This window comes from Muscardinus avellanarius (assembly GCF_963383645.1).
Source record: "Muscardinus avellanarius genome assembly, chromosome: 11".
In the NCBI taxonomy this organism is placed as follows: Eukaryota; Metazoa; Chordata; class Mammalia; order Rodentia; family Gliridae; genus Muscardinus; species Muscardinus avellanarius.
In genome coordinates, this window is record NC_137797.1 from 22667676 (window position 1) to 22684170 (window position 16495).

General features: G+C 42.7%; 1 protein-coding gene across 1 annotated transcript in view; it reads left to right on the forward strand.

The window, feature by feature from the left end:
- Positions 1–641: 641 nt before the first annotated feature.
- Positions 642–16495, forward strand: part of BLTP3B (bridge-like lipid transfer protein family member 3B) — a gene marked incomplete at both ends in the record, with an annotated part of 107446 nt that continues 91592 nt past the window's right edge. The window contains one exon of the mRNA XM_080706022.1: positions 642–685. Within this exon, the coding sequence (XP_080562148.1) occupies positions 642–685 (44 nt within the window). The remainder of the gene's footprint in view (positions 686–16495) is intronic.

Sequence of the window (16495 nt, forward strand, 5' to 3'; positions counted from 1 at the left end):
CAACTTTTAACTTCCCTTAGGACCGGAATAACCAGGGGAAACCTTAAATTACAGCATTTAGGTAAGGGAAAGATCTTAGTAAAAGAGAAAAAAACCGAGGGAGGCACGTGAATAAAGCTGGATAGGCCAATAAAGCAAAGCAATCTGTGGAGCAGATGGTTAAGTTTTGAGGAAATGAAAGAGAAGTAGAACGTGGAAGGAAAACTCAGTGACGGAGGTAGAAACAAGAACCGGGGAAGGGGAGGATTAAAACCCTTGTAGGTTCTTGGAGTCAGAGCTGCAGCCTGAGGTCGGCGGCGGCCGGGGGCGCGACCTGGGGGCGTGGCCTGAGCCTCCGGCGCCGGCCCCGCCCCGCGCTGGCCCCGCCCCGCGCTCGCCGGAGCCGGCCCCGCCCTCGCCCTCCCGCGTCTCTTAGGTGATGCTGCAGCCAAGATGGCGCTGGCGGTGGCCGCGGCGGCCTGAGCGTCATGCTCCGGGTTTTCGGCGGCAGCGGCGGTGGCTGTGGCCTCGGCCGGGGCCTCGAGTCTCTCCGGGGCGTGAGCACTCAGGCACCTCTCCTCCGGCCGGGTTATCCCGGACAGGGAGGAGACCGCCAGGACCGGAGGCGGCGGTGAGGAGCAGCCGGAGCGCGGCGCCGCACCATGGCTGGGCTCATCAAGAAACAGATCCTGAAGCACCTCTCCAGGTCAGTGGGGATCTCGGGCGCCCCGGGCCGCCTCCGCCCAGCTCGCGCTCGCCGCCTCCGCCCGCGGCCTCGGGGCCGGCGACCCCGGGGTCAGAGGTCGCGCCTCGAGCAGGATCCCCGAGGTGCAGCGCCCCGGTGGGCTCGCCGCGCGGGCTGGCTCCGACCCGGCGTCGGCACAGCCTGGTGGAGGTGGGGGCGCCTCCGGGCTCGGCGTCCCCCGGTGGAGCAGAGATGCTCGGCGGAGCGCGGGCGTCTGGAGCGGGGAGCGCTCCCCGGCGGAGGCTGTCTCCCCTGTGAAATGTTAACCTTGTGGTTGTTCTCAGTTGCCGGCTCCGATGCCCTAGAGGGTGTGCCTGTTTGCACTGTTAGGATTTGTTTTAGGTAAATACAGACTTCTCAGCTTTGCCAAGTTCTCCCTGGAGTCGTTTTAGCCCTTACATCATTGTTACCAAAGAGCGTTTTTTGCTTTTTTTTTTTTTTTTTTTTTTTTGGTAGCATTCGAGACCCTTAATTTCGGGGAGTTCACATCCTTGTGATTAAACCTTCTGACATGTCATTCTTTCCATTTCATAACAGTTTTAGTCAGTAACATGACTCAGGAAACTGGCAGTTTGTTACCGCTCGTGGCTTCTTCCATATTTGTCTCAAGACACAGGCTAAATGTAGGATCTCGTTCCAAGTTGGTAATAGGAAATTCAGAGCGCTTGGTTGGGATCCCTTTCTCTTCTCTGTTATGATTACTTTTCACTGACTTTAAAAGGAGACTCCGGCGTGACAGTTCTTGTACAGCAAACATAATTCTTGATTGTTTAGATTGTTTTATACCGTAGGTGATATATTGGGAGAACCAAAACAATACTTACGTGATTCAGCAAATACTTTCCAGTCTTATAACATTGAATTAGATAGATATGGTATACTTTTCTTAGAGAAGCGATTTAACAAGGCTTATAAATACACATTTCTTACTATTATCAGTAATTGGAAAATTTCTTTTAAAATTGTATATATGTGCCGGAGGTTGTGGTTCAGGGCTGTAATCCTAGTTCTTGGGAGGCTGAGACAGGTGGATCCCAGGTTCTAGGTCAGCCTCAGCAATTTAGCCAGGCCTTCAGCAACTTAGACTGAGGGTATAATAATAATAATAATAATAATAATAATAATAATAATAATACAGCCCAGCGTCGTGGAACACGCTTGTAATCCCAGTACTTGGTGGGCTGAGACAGGATTGCAGGTTCACAGTCAGCCTCAACTACTTAGTGAGCACCTCTGCAACTTAGTGAGACCCTGTTTCAAAATAAAGAATACAAAAATAGGGCTGGGGGGTGTAGCTCAAGTAGAATACCCTGCATTCAATCTCCAGTAACCCAAAGAAGAGCCCCCCAATTATATATATATAATATGAATAGGGATGGGGGTAAAGTTCAGAGGTAGAGTCCCCCCCCTTCAATCCAGTAAGTCTTACATCACTACAAAACTAATTTTGGAAAGAAGTGTGAGTGTGTGTGTGTGTGTGTGTGTGTGTGTGTATGGGGGTGTTACTGGGGATTGAACCCAGGGGCCTTTTACCTCTGATTTACACGCCCAGCCCTTTTTTAAAAAACAATTTCAAGGACTTCCGGGAAGATGGCGACCGAGAAAAGCGGGGCTTAAGAGTCCCGCTAACAACCAATCTCCATTACCACAAAAAGAGCGCCTTTCATAGCCAGAAAACACCATCACCAGAAAAACAAAAAAAACCACCAGGCTCCAGAGAGAAAGCGGACTGAGAACAGAGCTCAGGGCCACAGAGGAGACACACGAGCCCGAGGACGCGGCAGCAGCGCCATACTGCCGGCGGCAGCGGCGAACTCAACCGACGGCTACAGCAAGCCAGGTGAGCTGCTGTGGAACAGCCAGGCGGGATCTTTCGGCGCAGACAGCATTTAAAGCTCCCAGTGGCTGAGCTCAGCACACGCTGCAGGGATTCAGAGTGGAAATCAAAACCAGAGAAGAAAAAATACGCCAGCCTCATGGCCGAGGCGCCATATTGCCACCGGCGGCGGCAGCAGCAGTGAATTCACCGAGTCCAGTACAGCTACATCTGCGTACTCAAGAACAGTGAGTCAAATTGCGGGCCACAGAGGAGAAATCGCAGTATTGGGCCTCCTGGGACTTGACCCAGTGAGGGAGTGGTGGTGGCAGAGATATCACACCATAGGAGAACGTGCAACCTGGCACCCCCCATAGTTTAAAGCAGCCTCTATCGACTCCCTGGGTCGGAGACTCTGTGATACAACCCAGTAAAGGAGTAGTGGGGTCTGAGATAATACAGACTCGAGATCCAGAGCACCTTAAGTGAAGCCATAGTGACCCAAGGGAAGAACCCAGAGAAGGCACAAACCTCCGAAATCATGGGAAAGAGGAATAACACTGGAGTAATGAATGTGCACAACCCCACAACATCAGAACCTGATAAAACAGAAAATCAGAGATTTCTAGAAGATCAAATCAGGAAAATAACTGTAGAAATAATAGAGGTGCTTCGAAAAGAACTCAGAGAGAGCCAAAAAGAGATAAAGGATGCAATTAATGAAGTAAAGGCCTCAATTCAAAGCACAAACAACCGATTAGACCACATGGAGAACAGAGTCTCGCTCTTAGAAGATGAGCAATCCAAAAATGAATGCATAGTTTCTAATCTAGAAAAAAATATCCAACAGCAGGAATCTGACATTGAAGAAATATGGGCCCATCTTAAGAGAGCTAACCTAAGAATAATTGGAATAGAGGAGGGAAAAGAAAGTGAAACTAAAGGGATCAACAATCTCTTCAAGGAAGTAATAGCAGAAAATTTTCCAAATATAGAGCAAGAGGTTGATACACAGATCCAGGAAACTTATAGAACTCCCTTTAGACAGGATCGGAGAAGAGGATCCCCACGCCATATAATTGTCAAAATGACCAATGTGGAAGCCAAGCAGAGAATCTTAAAGGCAACAAAAACAAAGGGCCAACTGACATTCAGAGGCAAACCAATTAGAATCACTCCAGACTTCCCAAACCAAGTCATGAGAGCCAGAAGGGCTTGGAGTAACATATTCCAAACTCTGAAAGAAAACAACTTCCAGCCAAAAATTTCCTATCCAGCAAAACTTTCTATGAAATTAGATGGAGAAATAAGAAGCTTCCATGACAAACAGAAACTGAAGGAATTTATGTCTTCAAAACCAGCGCTAGAGAAAATACTCAAAGAGATTAACTACAAAGAAGAAATAGGTAACACTCACCAGAACCAGAGAAACAAGAGTTTCCATCCAACAGACAACTAAGATTGGTTATCTGTGGAGATTCATTATTTATGTTAGTCTTTTACCTATCTCTAAGTTGTATTGTTTGCCTTTATTGTTGTTAATCTTTAGGATTTCTAGTTGGAATATTAATATACCTTCAGATATAGCATTTGGAAATATTTTATCCAATTCTATTAGTAACTTTTAACTCTGTTTACATTGTCTTTGGATATACAATATTTTCTTTTATTTTTTAGGGAGTTTGTATATTCTTCTGTTGCCTGTGCCATTGAAATCATATCCAAGAAATCACTGCCAATTTCAATGTTGTGAGGTTTTATGACCCAGATTTTCTCCTAAAAGTTTATAGTCTTAAGATTTATATTTAGGTCTTTTATCTATTTTGAGTTAATACTTGTATATGGGATTAGGTAAAGGTCCAATTTTATTCTTTTCCATGTAATTATTATTTTTCAACAATATTTAGTTAAAAGATTATTATTTCCACCACCAAATGTTCGTGGAAACCTTGTCAAAAATAACTTGACAATATAGGGAAGAATTTAGCTCTAGGCTTGTATTTAACTCCAATGGTCTATATATCTGCCTTTAGAACAGTACTACACTGTTTCAATTATTGTAGCTTTATATGGTTTGAAATCAGAAAATATATATCTTCTAGCTTTGTTCTTTTTCAAGATCGTTTTGGGTATCTAGAATTCATATTCCATATTAGGATAGATTTTTTTCTGAAAAATAAATATATAAATATATGATAGTTTCACCTAAAAAAACAGAAAAAAATATGCTCTAGTAAGAAAGAAAGCAAAAAGAAATATTGAAATGCTATCTTTAAATCATCAAACACTTGGTATCAGACAAATGAAACTCTTATGTGAGATTATCATTTTTAATTTTGGATAAATTGCTATAATACTAGATGTCAACCACTAAGCCAAGCATGGGAAGGAGGGATGGGGAGAGAATGGGGTGGGGATCGGGTGGGGGCTGACTGGGCGATGTGTGCATGTATGTCTACAAAAGTTTGTATCCCACTATGATGTATGAATACAGTGCACCAATAAAATAAAATTAAAAAAAAAACAATTTCAAAACAGGGTCTCTCTAGGCTTCCTGTTTGCTGAGGCAGTGATCTTCCTGTCTCAGCCTCTCAAGTACTGGGATTATAAGTGTGCACCAACACACCCAGCTGGAAGAAGGTTTTATCTATTTTTAATTTATTATTTATGTATAGTCTGACATCATATGCCCTCTAGCCTTTCGCCTGCCCCATTCCATAAGAAATTTCTGAACTACAGAAAATGTTGTTTTTTTGTTTGTTTGTTTTGTTTTTTTTTGGTGTTACTAGGGATGGAATCCAGGAGCTTTTTTGTCTCTGGCCTATATTCCCAGACCTATTTTATACTTTATTTGGCAACAGGGTCTCACTAAGTTGCTGAGAGCCTCACTAAGTAGCTGAAGCTGGCTTCGAACCTTTGCAATTCTTCTGTCTCAGCCTCCCAAACACTGGGATTACAAACATGCATCACCACGCCCAGCCAGAAAATGATTTAAATGCCCGTTTTCCCATTCTCCCAAGAAAGAGGATACATAGCTAATGCCATGCTAGATGCCTAGAAAAATTTATTTAATCAGTCAGTACATTAGGGCATTAGCATTTAAATCTCTTGTTCATTTGAGAAGAAACAAAGCCGACTGCAGCAGTGCACAGTTGTAATCCCAGCACTCATTGAGACTAAGGGATCAAAGGCTTAGATTCAGTGTAGGTAAGTTAGCAAGACCCTGTTTTTTTTTTTTTTTTTGGTACTAGGGATTGAACCCAGGGGTGTTCTCTGAACTTCACTGCCAGACCTATTTTCTGTGTGTGTGTGTGTGTGTGTGTGTGTGTGTGTGTGTGTGTGTGTGTCTGGGGATGAATTGAACCCAGGAGCATTCTACTACCAAGCTATACTTCTAGACCATATTTATTTATTTATTTATTTATTTATTTTTGTGAGTCTGAGGATGGAACCCAGGGGTCTTTGACCTCTGAGCTACATCCCTGCCCTATTTTTTATTCTTTATTTTGAAACACGGTCTCACTAAGTTGTGGAGGGCCTCAGTAAGTAGCTGAGGCTGTCCGCGAACTGCAATCCTCCGGTCTCAACCTCTCACGTACTAGGATTATAGTACTTGGGATTCTCCTGTTTCAGCCTCCCAAGTACTAGGATTATAGGCTTGTGTATTTTTTTTATTTTGAAACATAATCTTGATAAATTGCTGAGGCTGGCTTTGAACCTGTGATCTTCCTATTTTAGCATTCCTGTACTGGAATTATAGGTATATACCACCGGGGCTGACTTAAAATTTATTTCAATATAAAAAATATATATAAAATAAAATAGTGCTGGAGGTGTATCTCAGAGGTAATAGAATACTCCTGGGTTCAACCTGCAGTACCAAAAGATAAAAATTTTAAATAAAGTAAAATAGGGCTGACGGTGTAATTCAGAGGTAGTGTGTTCAGTTTCCAGTACCTCCCCCACATTGAACAAAAGAGTAATATCATATTTCATAAAATAGACAATACATACATTGCCAGAAATAAGTCTATAGTGTTTATAATCTGTATGATTTCACATAGCTTTGTGGTAAATAGTAAGGAGGATTTTTTTATAGAGATGAGTTTTTAATAACTTGTGTTTTTGATTATTTCATATTTCAAAATATCCTTAATTTAGATGACTGAAGAGTACCAGATTCATATATTTGATTACTATATTGATCTGAATAATATTGATTTTATCTTCCTGAGAAAAATAGTTATTGATAAATCCAAAAGCTATTCATAATAGGTGAAGTACGGCCGATAATACTGTGGTGAATTATAGTTATTCAGGTATGAATGAACTTTTGAAATTATTTGGGTCAATTTTAATTCTCTCGATTACCCATTATCAAGAAGATCACTGTATTGATCTATTAGTCTGGAATACAATTTAATGCAGTTTAACTCAAAACATGATTTTCTAACAGTAAACATTTCATGTGGCCTGTGGATACAGTTTATGGTACCTTCTCAACGAAGGCTTTTCCTGACCACACAGTTTAAATTGTGACCCCCTATATTTCATCCCTTTCGCTTGCATTATTTTTCTCTGTAGCACTGTCTTTATCAGAATTTTTTACTGTATGTCACTGCTTGAATGAATGGAAACTTTATTATTATTATTATTATTATTTTTTTTGTAGTACTAGGGGTGAAACCCATGGGCTTTCTACCTCCGGGCTATACTCCCAGACCTATTTTATACTTTATTTTGAAACAGGGTCTCACTAAGTAGCCGAGGCTGGCTTCAAACCTACGCGATCCTCCTGTCTCAGCCTCCCAAGCGCGGGGATTACAAGCGTGCGCCACCACGCCTGGCGAATGTAAACTTTATGAAGGCTGACTTTCTTTTGGGGCTGGTGTAGAGTAGACAATAGCTTCGTGTTGAATGGATAGCATGGCTAGGCTAGCTTCCCTCACATTGCTGTTCTTTTTAGCTGAGGCAAGAATGTATTCCACAAATGTTATCACATTTGAAGATGATCAGTTTTCTTGTCATTTAGACAGCATCGGTTAATTGAATCATTAAATCAACATGGGACCTTTGGGTCCAGAAAGGAAGAACTAGGAACATTACCTAGTTCTTACAAGGAGAAAGTAGTCAATCTTCGGGGAAGGAAGATTTATCTAGGAACCAAGGGATAAAAAAGAGTGATCCTTCTGACCCTTGAGATTAAATTACAGTGAAATTGTAAGATGAAAACTAACATTGTGACTGGGTGTGTGTTGCTGCATAGCTGTAATCCCAGTGCTTGGGAGGATGGGGCAGGATTGCAGGTTTGAAGCAGCCTCAAATTTAGTGAGACCCTTAGCCATCCAGCAAGATCCTGTTTCCAAATAAAAAATAAAGTAAGGCTGGGAGAAGCCGAGCATGGTGGCACATGCTGTAATCCCAGCATTTGGAAGGCTGAGAAAGGAGGTTCGCAGGTTCTTGGCCAGCTTCAGCTACTTAGGCCCTCAGCAACTTAGTGAGACCCTGTTTCAAAATAAAGAATAAAAACTAGGGCTGGCATGTAGCTTAGAGGTAGAATGCTCCTGGGTTCCACTCTACTCTCAGTACAAAAAAAAAAAAAAAAAAAAAATAGGGTTGGGTGTATAATTAGGGTTGGATGTATAACCCTAGCATGTGTTTTAGAAGAATATAGTATATTTCTTGTAGTAACAAGTGAGAAGTATAGAAGTATATAGTACAAGTATATTTCTAACTACTACTATATTTGAGAAGTATATAGTATAAATCTACGTACTTGTTCTGTGCCTAATTGTTTAGTTTGTGTTCCAGGTATCTCTTGTATTAGTGAGAAGTTTCTGTATTTGATAAATCTGTTTTTTTTTTTTTTTTTTTTTTTTTGGTGGTACTGGGGTTCCCGGAAACCCTTCTACCTCCAGGCTACACTCCCAGACCTATTTTATATTTTATTTGGAAACAGGGTCTCTTAGGCCAGCAAGGCTGGCTTCGAACCTGTGCAATCCTCCTGTCTCCACCTCCCAAGCACTGGGATTGTAAGCGTGCGCCCGCCCGGCGTCTATTTGATAAATCTGAATGGAGGACAGGGAGTATATTTACAGCGAGAAGGTTAGAGGAGTGAGATTTAAAAAAAAAAAAATGAATCAGGAAAGCCTTTGAAGGAGAAATTGCCCAGAACCTTTAGAACTAGAACAGCACAGGTCCACCAGGGAATATAAAGTTTTATTGTAAGAAAAATAAGAAAGGAAATAAGAGCAGGAGCTACCTTTTCACCTAAGATCTTTATTATCTTTTGGTTTTGGTGTGTGTGTGTGTGTGTGTGTGTGTGGGTATGCACATAAGGGCTAAGAGGGCACGTATTTAGTTAAGCCAGATCTGAAGGGCAGGGAGGATGCAGCTGTGAATGCTTCCCTCGCCTCGCTTCCTTAGCCTCAGGGCATACCATGCGCTATGCAAGGTTTTCTGGGCACTGGGATTTGACAGAGCAGACATACATCTCAGCTACATTGAATCTTTGTATAGTTGAAAGCAATGGTTGTCAACCCGGGGCAGTTTGTCCCTCAGGGGACATTAAGCAATTTTTGCAGACATCTTTGATTGTCGTGTCATGGAGGGGTGGTGCTGCTGGCGTCTGTGGGGTAGAGGTCGGGGATGCCGCCAGGTGTCTGTGGGGTAGAGGTCGGGGATGCCGCCAGGTGTCCTACAGTGAGCGCTGTGGATGTGGCTCAGTTGCTGAGTGCTTGCCTAGCATGTGCTCGGCCCTGAGTTTGATCCTTAGTACCACAGAATTCTTTGGCTCAAATTCAGTCGATTTGAGGTTGAGACACTGGTTTAAGGTATACAGATGCATATCAAGTGATAAAGCTAGGGCACTTTGCTAGTTAAGTTTATTTTGTCTGCCAACAACAGAATCCTGCTCAGTTTAAGTAAAAAGTTATGGGTGGGTCACAGAATCAGAGGAAGCGCTGAACAGAGAAGGGCAGAAACCAACCAGCTCCTAGAATCTCTTTAGAAGATTCCCTGAGCCGCCTTCTTAGGGCAGCTTTTCAACCTCAGTACTGTTGACATTTTGGACTAGATAATAGTCTGTTGTAGAGGTCTATTCTGTGCATTGTAGGATTTTTTATTTTTTCTGTACTAGGGATTGAACCCAGGGGCATTCTGCCTTCCAGCTACACTCCCAATGCTATTTTTTATTCTCTATTTTTTTTCTTTTTCAGTGAGGGTGGAGCCCAGGGGCTTTTCTACCTCCAGGATATACTCCCAGATCTATTTTATACTTTATTTGGAAACAGGGTCTCACTAAGTTGCTGAGAGCCTTACTCAGTAGCTGAGGCTGGCTTCGAACTTGTGCGATCCTCCTGTCTCACTCAGCCTCCCAAGCGCTGAGATTACAAGCGTGCGCCACCATGCCCAGGTTATTCTCTATTTTGAAACAGGGTCTCACTAAGTTGTGGAGGGCCTCACTAAGTAGCCAAGGCTGGCTGCCAAACTGCAATCCGCTTGTCTCAGCCTCCCAGGTCTTGGGATTATCAGTGTGCACCACCATGCCTGGCTATAAGATGTTGAACGCTTCTAGACATTGCCAGTGTCTCCTGGGAGACAAATTTTCTCCTAGTTGAAAACCAAAACTTCCAGGTGCTCGCCCATCTCTCAAAATTCCCATTGTCTAATCTTTCCTGTCAAGTTTTAGATTTCTGGGAGAGAGAATCTGCGTAGCCCAGTTACACCTATTTCTAGATCAGTTAGCAATAGCAAAGGGTTGTACAGTAAAGATAGGAATATGAACAGAATTATTTTGGTCAAGGTTGCTGCTCCATTTGGTGTGTGTAATAGGTGATGAACCAAGTTAGATTTCCAACAGCCTCACTTGTTGTGCAAAGGAAAATGAACTTTATTCCTGAGACAAGGAGTGACTGCTGATGAAAAATTTCAGATAAAAGAGGGATATTATCTGTGAAGAAACCTGGTTTTTGGAGTGTAGCGCTCAGGAGCATTCTCTGGGGTGGAAATGTAGAGTATCCAAATGGACTCTGAGTAACTTAAGTAGAAAACTAATGTACTGCAGGATATTGATGTTTTCAGAGCCAGAGTTGGAAAGGGTTTGGATCCAGGCCAGATCCAAGGAGAAAGTACTTGATGGCCTCAACATCACTTTCTGTAAACAAAGGGGAAGGGGCCATTAGAGAGAGCAGGTGACCTGAGAAGACTGCTGAACGTTCAGAATAGTCATTATAAAGCTGAGGAAGGGTTGAGCGCTTGCCTGCAGGATTTTATAACTGATTAGAGGTTAGACCGCCTCACTACACCCTGGTGGGATGATGGGTCTTTAAAGAAGAGAGGAGAGTAGCAGATGGTGACCTGGAGACAAAAGGAAAGAGCTCGAAAAGCCCTGGAAACACTGTACAGGTCAAAGCAATGGAGAGCTGGGCGTGGTGGTGCACACTTGTAATCCCAGCATTCAGGAGGCTGAGACAGGAGGATCACGGTTTGCGGACAGCCTCAGCTACTTAGTGAGGCCCTTTGCAACTCAGAGAGAACATGTTTCAAAATAACGAATAAAAAATTGGGCTAGGGTGTTGCTCAGAGATAGAGTGCCTCGGGTTTCATCCTCAGTACTGAAAAAAAAAAAAAAAAAAGCAATGGTGTCAAGGAATGATGGGATTGAGGGAATTTGGAGAGTCTTTTATGGAAGTGTCATCTTGAATTTTAAGGATTCCAAAGGTGACTTGGTACGGTGGCCCACTGCTGTAATGCCAGTACTTGGGAGACTGAGACAGGAGGATGGCAAGGTTGAGGCCAGCATCAGCAACCTAGTTAGACCCTGTTTAAATATAAAAAAAAGGGCTGGGGCTGTAACTCAGAGAGAGTATGCCTCTGGGTTCAATCCCCAGTACCACCACCACCCCAAAAGAGAGAGAGAGAGAGAGAGAGAGAGAGAGAGAGAGAGAGAGAGAGAGAGAACAGCGAGCAGAGTATGGGAGTGATGCACACCTATAATCTAAACACTTAGGAGGCTGAGACAGGAGGATGGAAGGTTTGAGGACAGCCTCAGCAATGTAATCAGAGATGATTGCTGGGAGGTCTGTAATTGTTACAACATAGATTAGCATGTTAGAAATTATATTCTCAAATAATAACTTCATATCATTACTTAAAGGCTAATTATTTGCATGCTTTATTTTTATGGTAGAATTACTAAATAATTTTTGAGAATATATGTACTGGAGTTTCTTGAGCACTATTTGCAGTTTTAAATCTGGTGATTGGGAAGGCTTTATTGAGAAGGAAATGATTGAAAAGAAACTTGGAAGAGGTGATAGCAAATTCAAAAGGTCCAGAAGTGGAAACCTGTCATTTTAAAATCTATCAAGGCCTCTAACAGAGATGAAACAGAGTGAAGGACGAATGAGTCAATGAATGAGAGATCAAAGAGCAAATAAAGGCCGGATGCCGTGGGGCCTCGTAATGACTTTGCCTTTTACCCTAAGTGAGGTCAGAAGCCACTGGGAGACTCAGCCAAAGCTCTTGCTGTGCTGGCCTTAGGGAAATAGAACAAGGGCAGATGCTGGCAGCCAGTGAAGAGGTGAACTATCCAGTGAGAGAGATTGCCAGAGCAGATGTACCAGTGGAGTTGTTGAGATAGTCAGTTTCATATCTGTGTATCTATGTATCTACATGTCTGTATAACTCTATATATCTACACACACACACACACACACACACACACACAGTATTTGGTACTGGGGATTAAACCCAGGGGCATTCTACCTCTGAGCTGTACCCTCAGCCCAATTTTCTACTCATTATTTTGAAACAGGGTCTCACTGTGCTGCTGATGGCCTTACTAAGCAGCTGAGGCTGGCCACGAACCTGCAATCCTCCTGTCTCAGCCTCTCAAGTACTGAGACTACAAGCATGTAGCACCGTGCCCAGCTTTCTAAATATATTTTGAAGGTAGCCAGGATTGACTCATAGATGTAGATGGAAAAATCAGTAATGGATAACGTCAGTGGTGTTCTTTTTGTGTGTGTGTGTTACTGGGAATTGAACCCAGGGGCATTCTGTCTTGGAGCTATATTGCAAGCCTTTTTTACTTTTTGTTTGGAAATAGGGGTCTCACTAAGTTGTTGAAGCTGGCCTCAAGCCTGCAATCCTCCTGTCTCAGCCTTCTAAATACTGGGATTACAGGTGTGCACCACCCCTGGCTCAAAGTTTTGATATAAGCAACTGACAAGATGTAATTGCTGTTTTTTTGTATGTGGTACTGGAGAATGAACCCAGGGGCATTGTACCTCTGAGCCATGCCATCAGCCCTATTTTATCTTATTTATTTGTTTGTAAGACTGGGGATTGAACCCAAGGGCGCTGTACTTCTGAGCTACAGTTAGTTGTACCTCTAGCCCCAGCTATTTTACGGCTTATTTTTAAACAGGGTCTCACCAAGTTCTGGAGGGTCTTGTGTTGCTGGGGCAGGCTGGGAACCTGTGATCCTCCCGTCTCAGCCTCCCAAGTACTGTAATTATAAGCGTGTGCCACCACATCCAGCCCTATTTAATTCTTATTTTAAAACATGTCTCCCTAAATTGCTGAGGCTGACCTCTAACCTACCATCTTCCTGTCTCAGCCTCCTAAGTACTGGTGTTGGGGGTAAGCCACTGCACCCTGCTCTAATTGCTGTTAAGTAAATTGGAGACAACCACAGGAGGACCAGACTTACAGAAAAGATTAGGTACCTTAATTTGGGTTGTGTGGATATCTTAATGGAGATGGCCCTCCCTCTTTACTTGAGATCTCATTTAGATGACATGTTTTGGTCTGGTAACAAGAGTGGAAATGTTTTGTGTGGTCATCCATTGGTTTACTCAGTAAATAATTATAACAAAGTGAATTGTGAGTTGTTATTAAGAACACTGTATCAAAGGATCTGAAATAGAGCAGATTTCTCTTTCTTTGGCATTAATTTCCAACTAGAACCATATAATGATTTTTTTTTTTTTTGGTAGAAATACCTCTGGGACCATTGATTGAAAACTTCAGGCAAAACAGGGATGGTTGTTTCTAGTGTATGTTATAATATTACTCTCTTAAAAATCAGTGAAGGGGCCGGGCGTGGTGGCGCACGCTTGTAATCCCCGCGCTTGGGAGGCTGAGACAGGAGGATCGCACAGGTTCGAAGCCAGCCTCAGCTACTTAGTGAGGCTCTCAGCAACTCAGTGAGACCCTGTTTCCAAATAAAATATAAAATAGGTCTGGGAGTATAGCCCGGAGGTAGAAAGCCTCTGAGTTCCACCCCCAGTACCACTAAAAAAAAAAAAAAAAAAAATCAGTGAAGGAAAAATTTTAAACATTAGGACTGTCTGTCACTTGCCTGTGATCTGACAGGTCAAGTTGATGCAGTATCTTTCTCACGTGACTTTTCTGTCCTACACGTTCAGGTTGTTGTGTCCACCTAACAGCTTGCTTTTACTGGCTTTGCATGCAGCGCTTTCTTATAACTTGTTTACAGTGTTTCACTGTCCTGCCGCGCTGTCCCTTAGGAGGTGCTTTTATAGCAGCGCTTAGACTCTGCAGTCCTTGGAAGCTGGGGCAACACAGTCTTTTGACTCAGCAAAAGAAGTTGGGGAACAAAATTTCTCCATTTTTTACTTGTGTAATTTCACTTTTTGCAATATTCCACTTTGCCTTAATATGGCAGTTTCCAGGGTCAATGTCTCTGTGGTAAGTTGGTTGTTTATCAGTTGTGTGTTTAAATCTTACATACTGCTGGATGTGGTGGCGCCTGCCTGTAGTCCTAGTACTTGGGAAACTGAAACAGGAGGCACCCAGGTTTGAGGACAGCCTCAGCAACCTAGAGAGACTCCATTTCTAACAAAAAATAAAAAGGACGGTGGATGTAACTTAGGGAGGTAGAAGGCCCCTGGGTTCAGTTCCCAGTTTTTAAAAAAATCTCTCTCAAAAAAGAAAGAAAATTCTGCACGTTATATAACTTAAGAGACTCATTTATCTTTTTTTTTTTTTTTGTGGTACTGGGGTTCCTGGAAGCCCTTCTACCTGCGGGCTACACTCCTAGACCTATCTTATATATTTTTTTTATTTGGAAACGGTCTTTCAAGCCAGCGCGGCTGGCTTTGAACCTGCACGATCCTCCTGGCTAATTTAAACTTTTATTATGCATTGATATTTGACAATGGGTATTAGTAATTGGAGCTTATTTACATGTGTAATGAGACTATTTTTGTGAGTGACAAATGAGTTGATACCTAGACTAGTTATTAAGATTGAGAACTAAAGCCGAATGTGGTGGGATCACACTTGTAATCCCAGTACTTGGGAGGATGAGACAGGAGGAACCAGGTTTGTGCCCAGCCTCAGCTACTTAGTGAGGCCCTCTGCAACTTAGGGAGACCTTGTTTCAAAAAAGAATTAAAAATAGGGCTGGGGGTGTAGCTCGGAGGTAGCATGCCCCTGGGTTCAATCCCTGGTACTGCCAAAAACAACAACAACCACCACCACCTAAAGCTAACAATTTATTTTTTGACTTTTCAGGTCATGTATTTACTCTAATAGCTCATTTGATAAGTCATTGACTTATTTTGAGATGTTTTCCAGCCAAGATGAATTATGTGTTTTAAGTTTTGATTCCCTAGATTAGTCTATCCATTCAGGCTTAGTTTGATCTTTATGAGTATATGCTTTTTTTTAACCTAAAAATATCATGAGGAAGGGGATCTCAGAAGCGCTCCATCTCTGTCAGGGACCCCTTGATGTACTGAGTTCAGGGGGTTAGTGTGCTCTGGACTGGCGTGAAGGTGTCCTCCTCAGCAGGCTGTGCTTGTGGCTCTAGTGCAGACCACCAGGCAGCAGAGTAGACTAGATATGCAGATCTGGGCCACTTTTGTGCTCCCAGCAGGATAGCTTGGTAACACTCAGAGGAAAGGCTCCAAGGAACCTCCGGGTGTGGCTGAATAGCAAATGGTCCCCTCCTCACATACTTTTTTTTTTTTTTTTTTTTTTGCAGTACTGGGGATGGAACCCAGGGGCATTCTACCAGTGAGCTACACTCCCAGCCTTAGTTTTCATTCTTGATTTTGAAACAGGGTCTCATTGAATTGCAAGGGGCCTCACTAAGTAGCTGAAGGGTGGCTTGAACTCCATGCTGGGATTACAAGTGTGCATCACTCCGCCCGGTTGTGAGAGCCTGAGATTGAGGCTTCTTTTAGCTACTAGAGCAGAAAGTGTTGTTTTCCTCCACTATTGTTTAGTTTGTAAACCCTTTGTGTATAAGTTATTATTAGGGATTAGTATGTACGAATAAACATAGTGATTCCAGAGAAGTCAGTAATTTTATATATATATATTTTTTGTGGTACTGGAGATTGGACTCAGGGGTGTCCTACCTCCAAGCTATACCCCAGCCCTATTTTAGTTTTTATTTGGAAACAGACTTTCTAAGTTGCCAAGGGCCTTGCTAAGATGACAAGGTGTCCTTGAACCTGTGATCGTCCTGTCTCAGCTTACCAAGTATTGGGGTTACAGACGTGTGCCACCATGACTGGCCAAATTTGGCGATTTTAAAATTTGGCAAAAAAATAACTTTCAGATGTTAGAGTTTTTGTCCCAAATCTTTACTTCTGTTGTAATGCAACTTTATATTTTTCTGAGATATAATAAGGCACATTCATGAATTCCATATTTTATCTTTACAGAAGAAGTTATCTAATTATCTCCATTGATAGGTCATTTTTAAAAAAATTGTAGAGCTAGGGATGGAACTCAGGGCCATTCTACCTCTGAGCTGCACCCCCAGCCCTATTTTCTTTTTTTATTTTGAAACAGGGCCTCACTAAATTATGGAAGAAGGCCTCACTAAGTTGCTGAGGCCGTCCTCGAACCTGCAACCCACATGTCTTAGCCCAACAAGTACTGGGATTACAAGTGTGTGCCACCATGCCTGG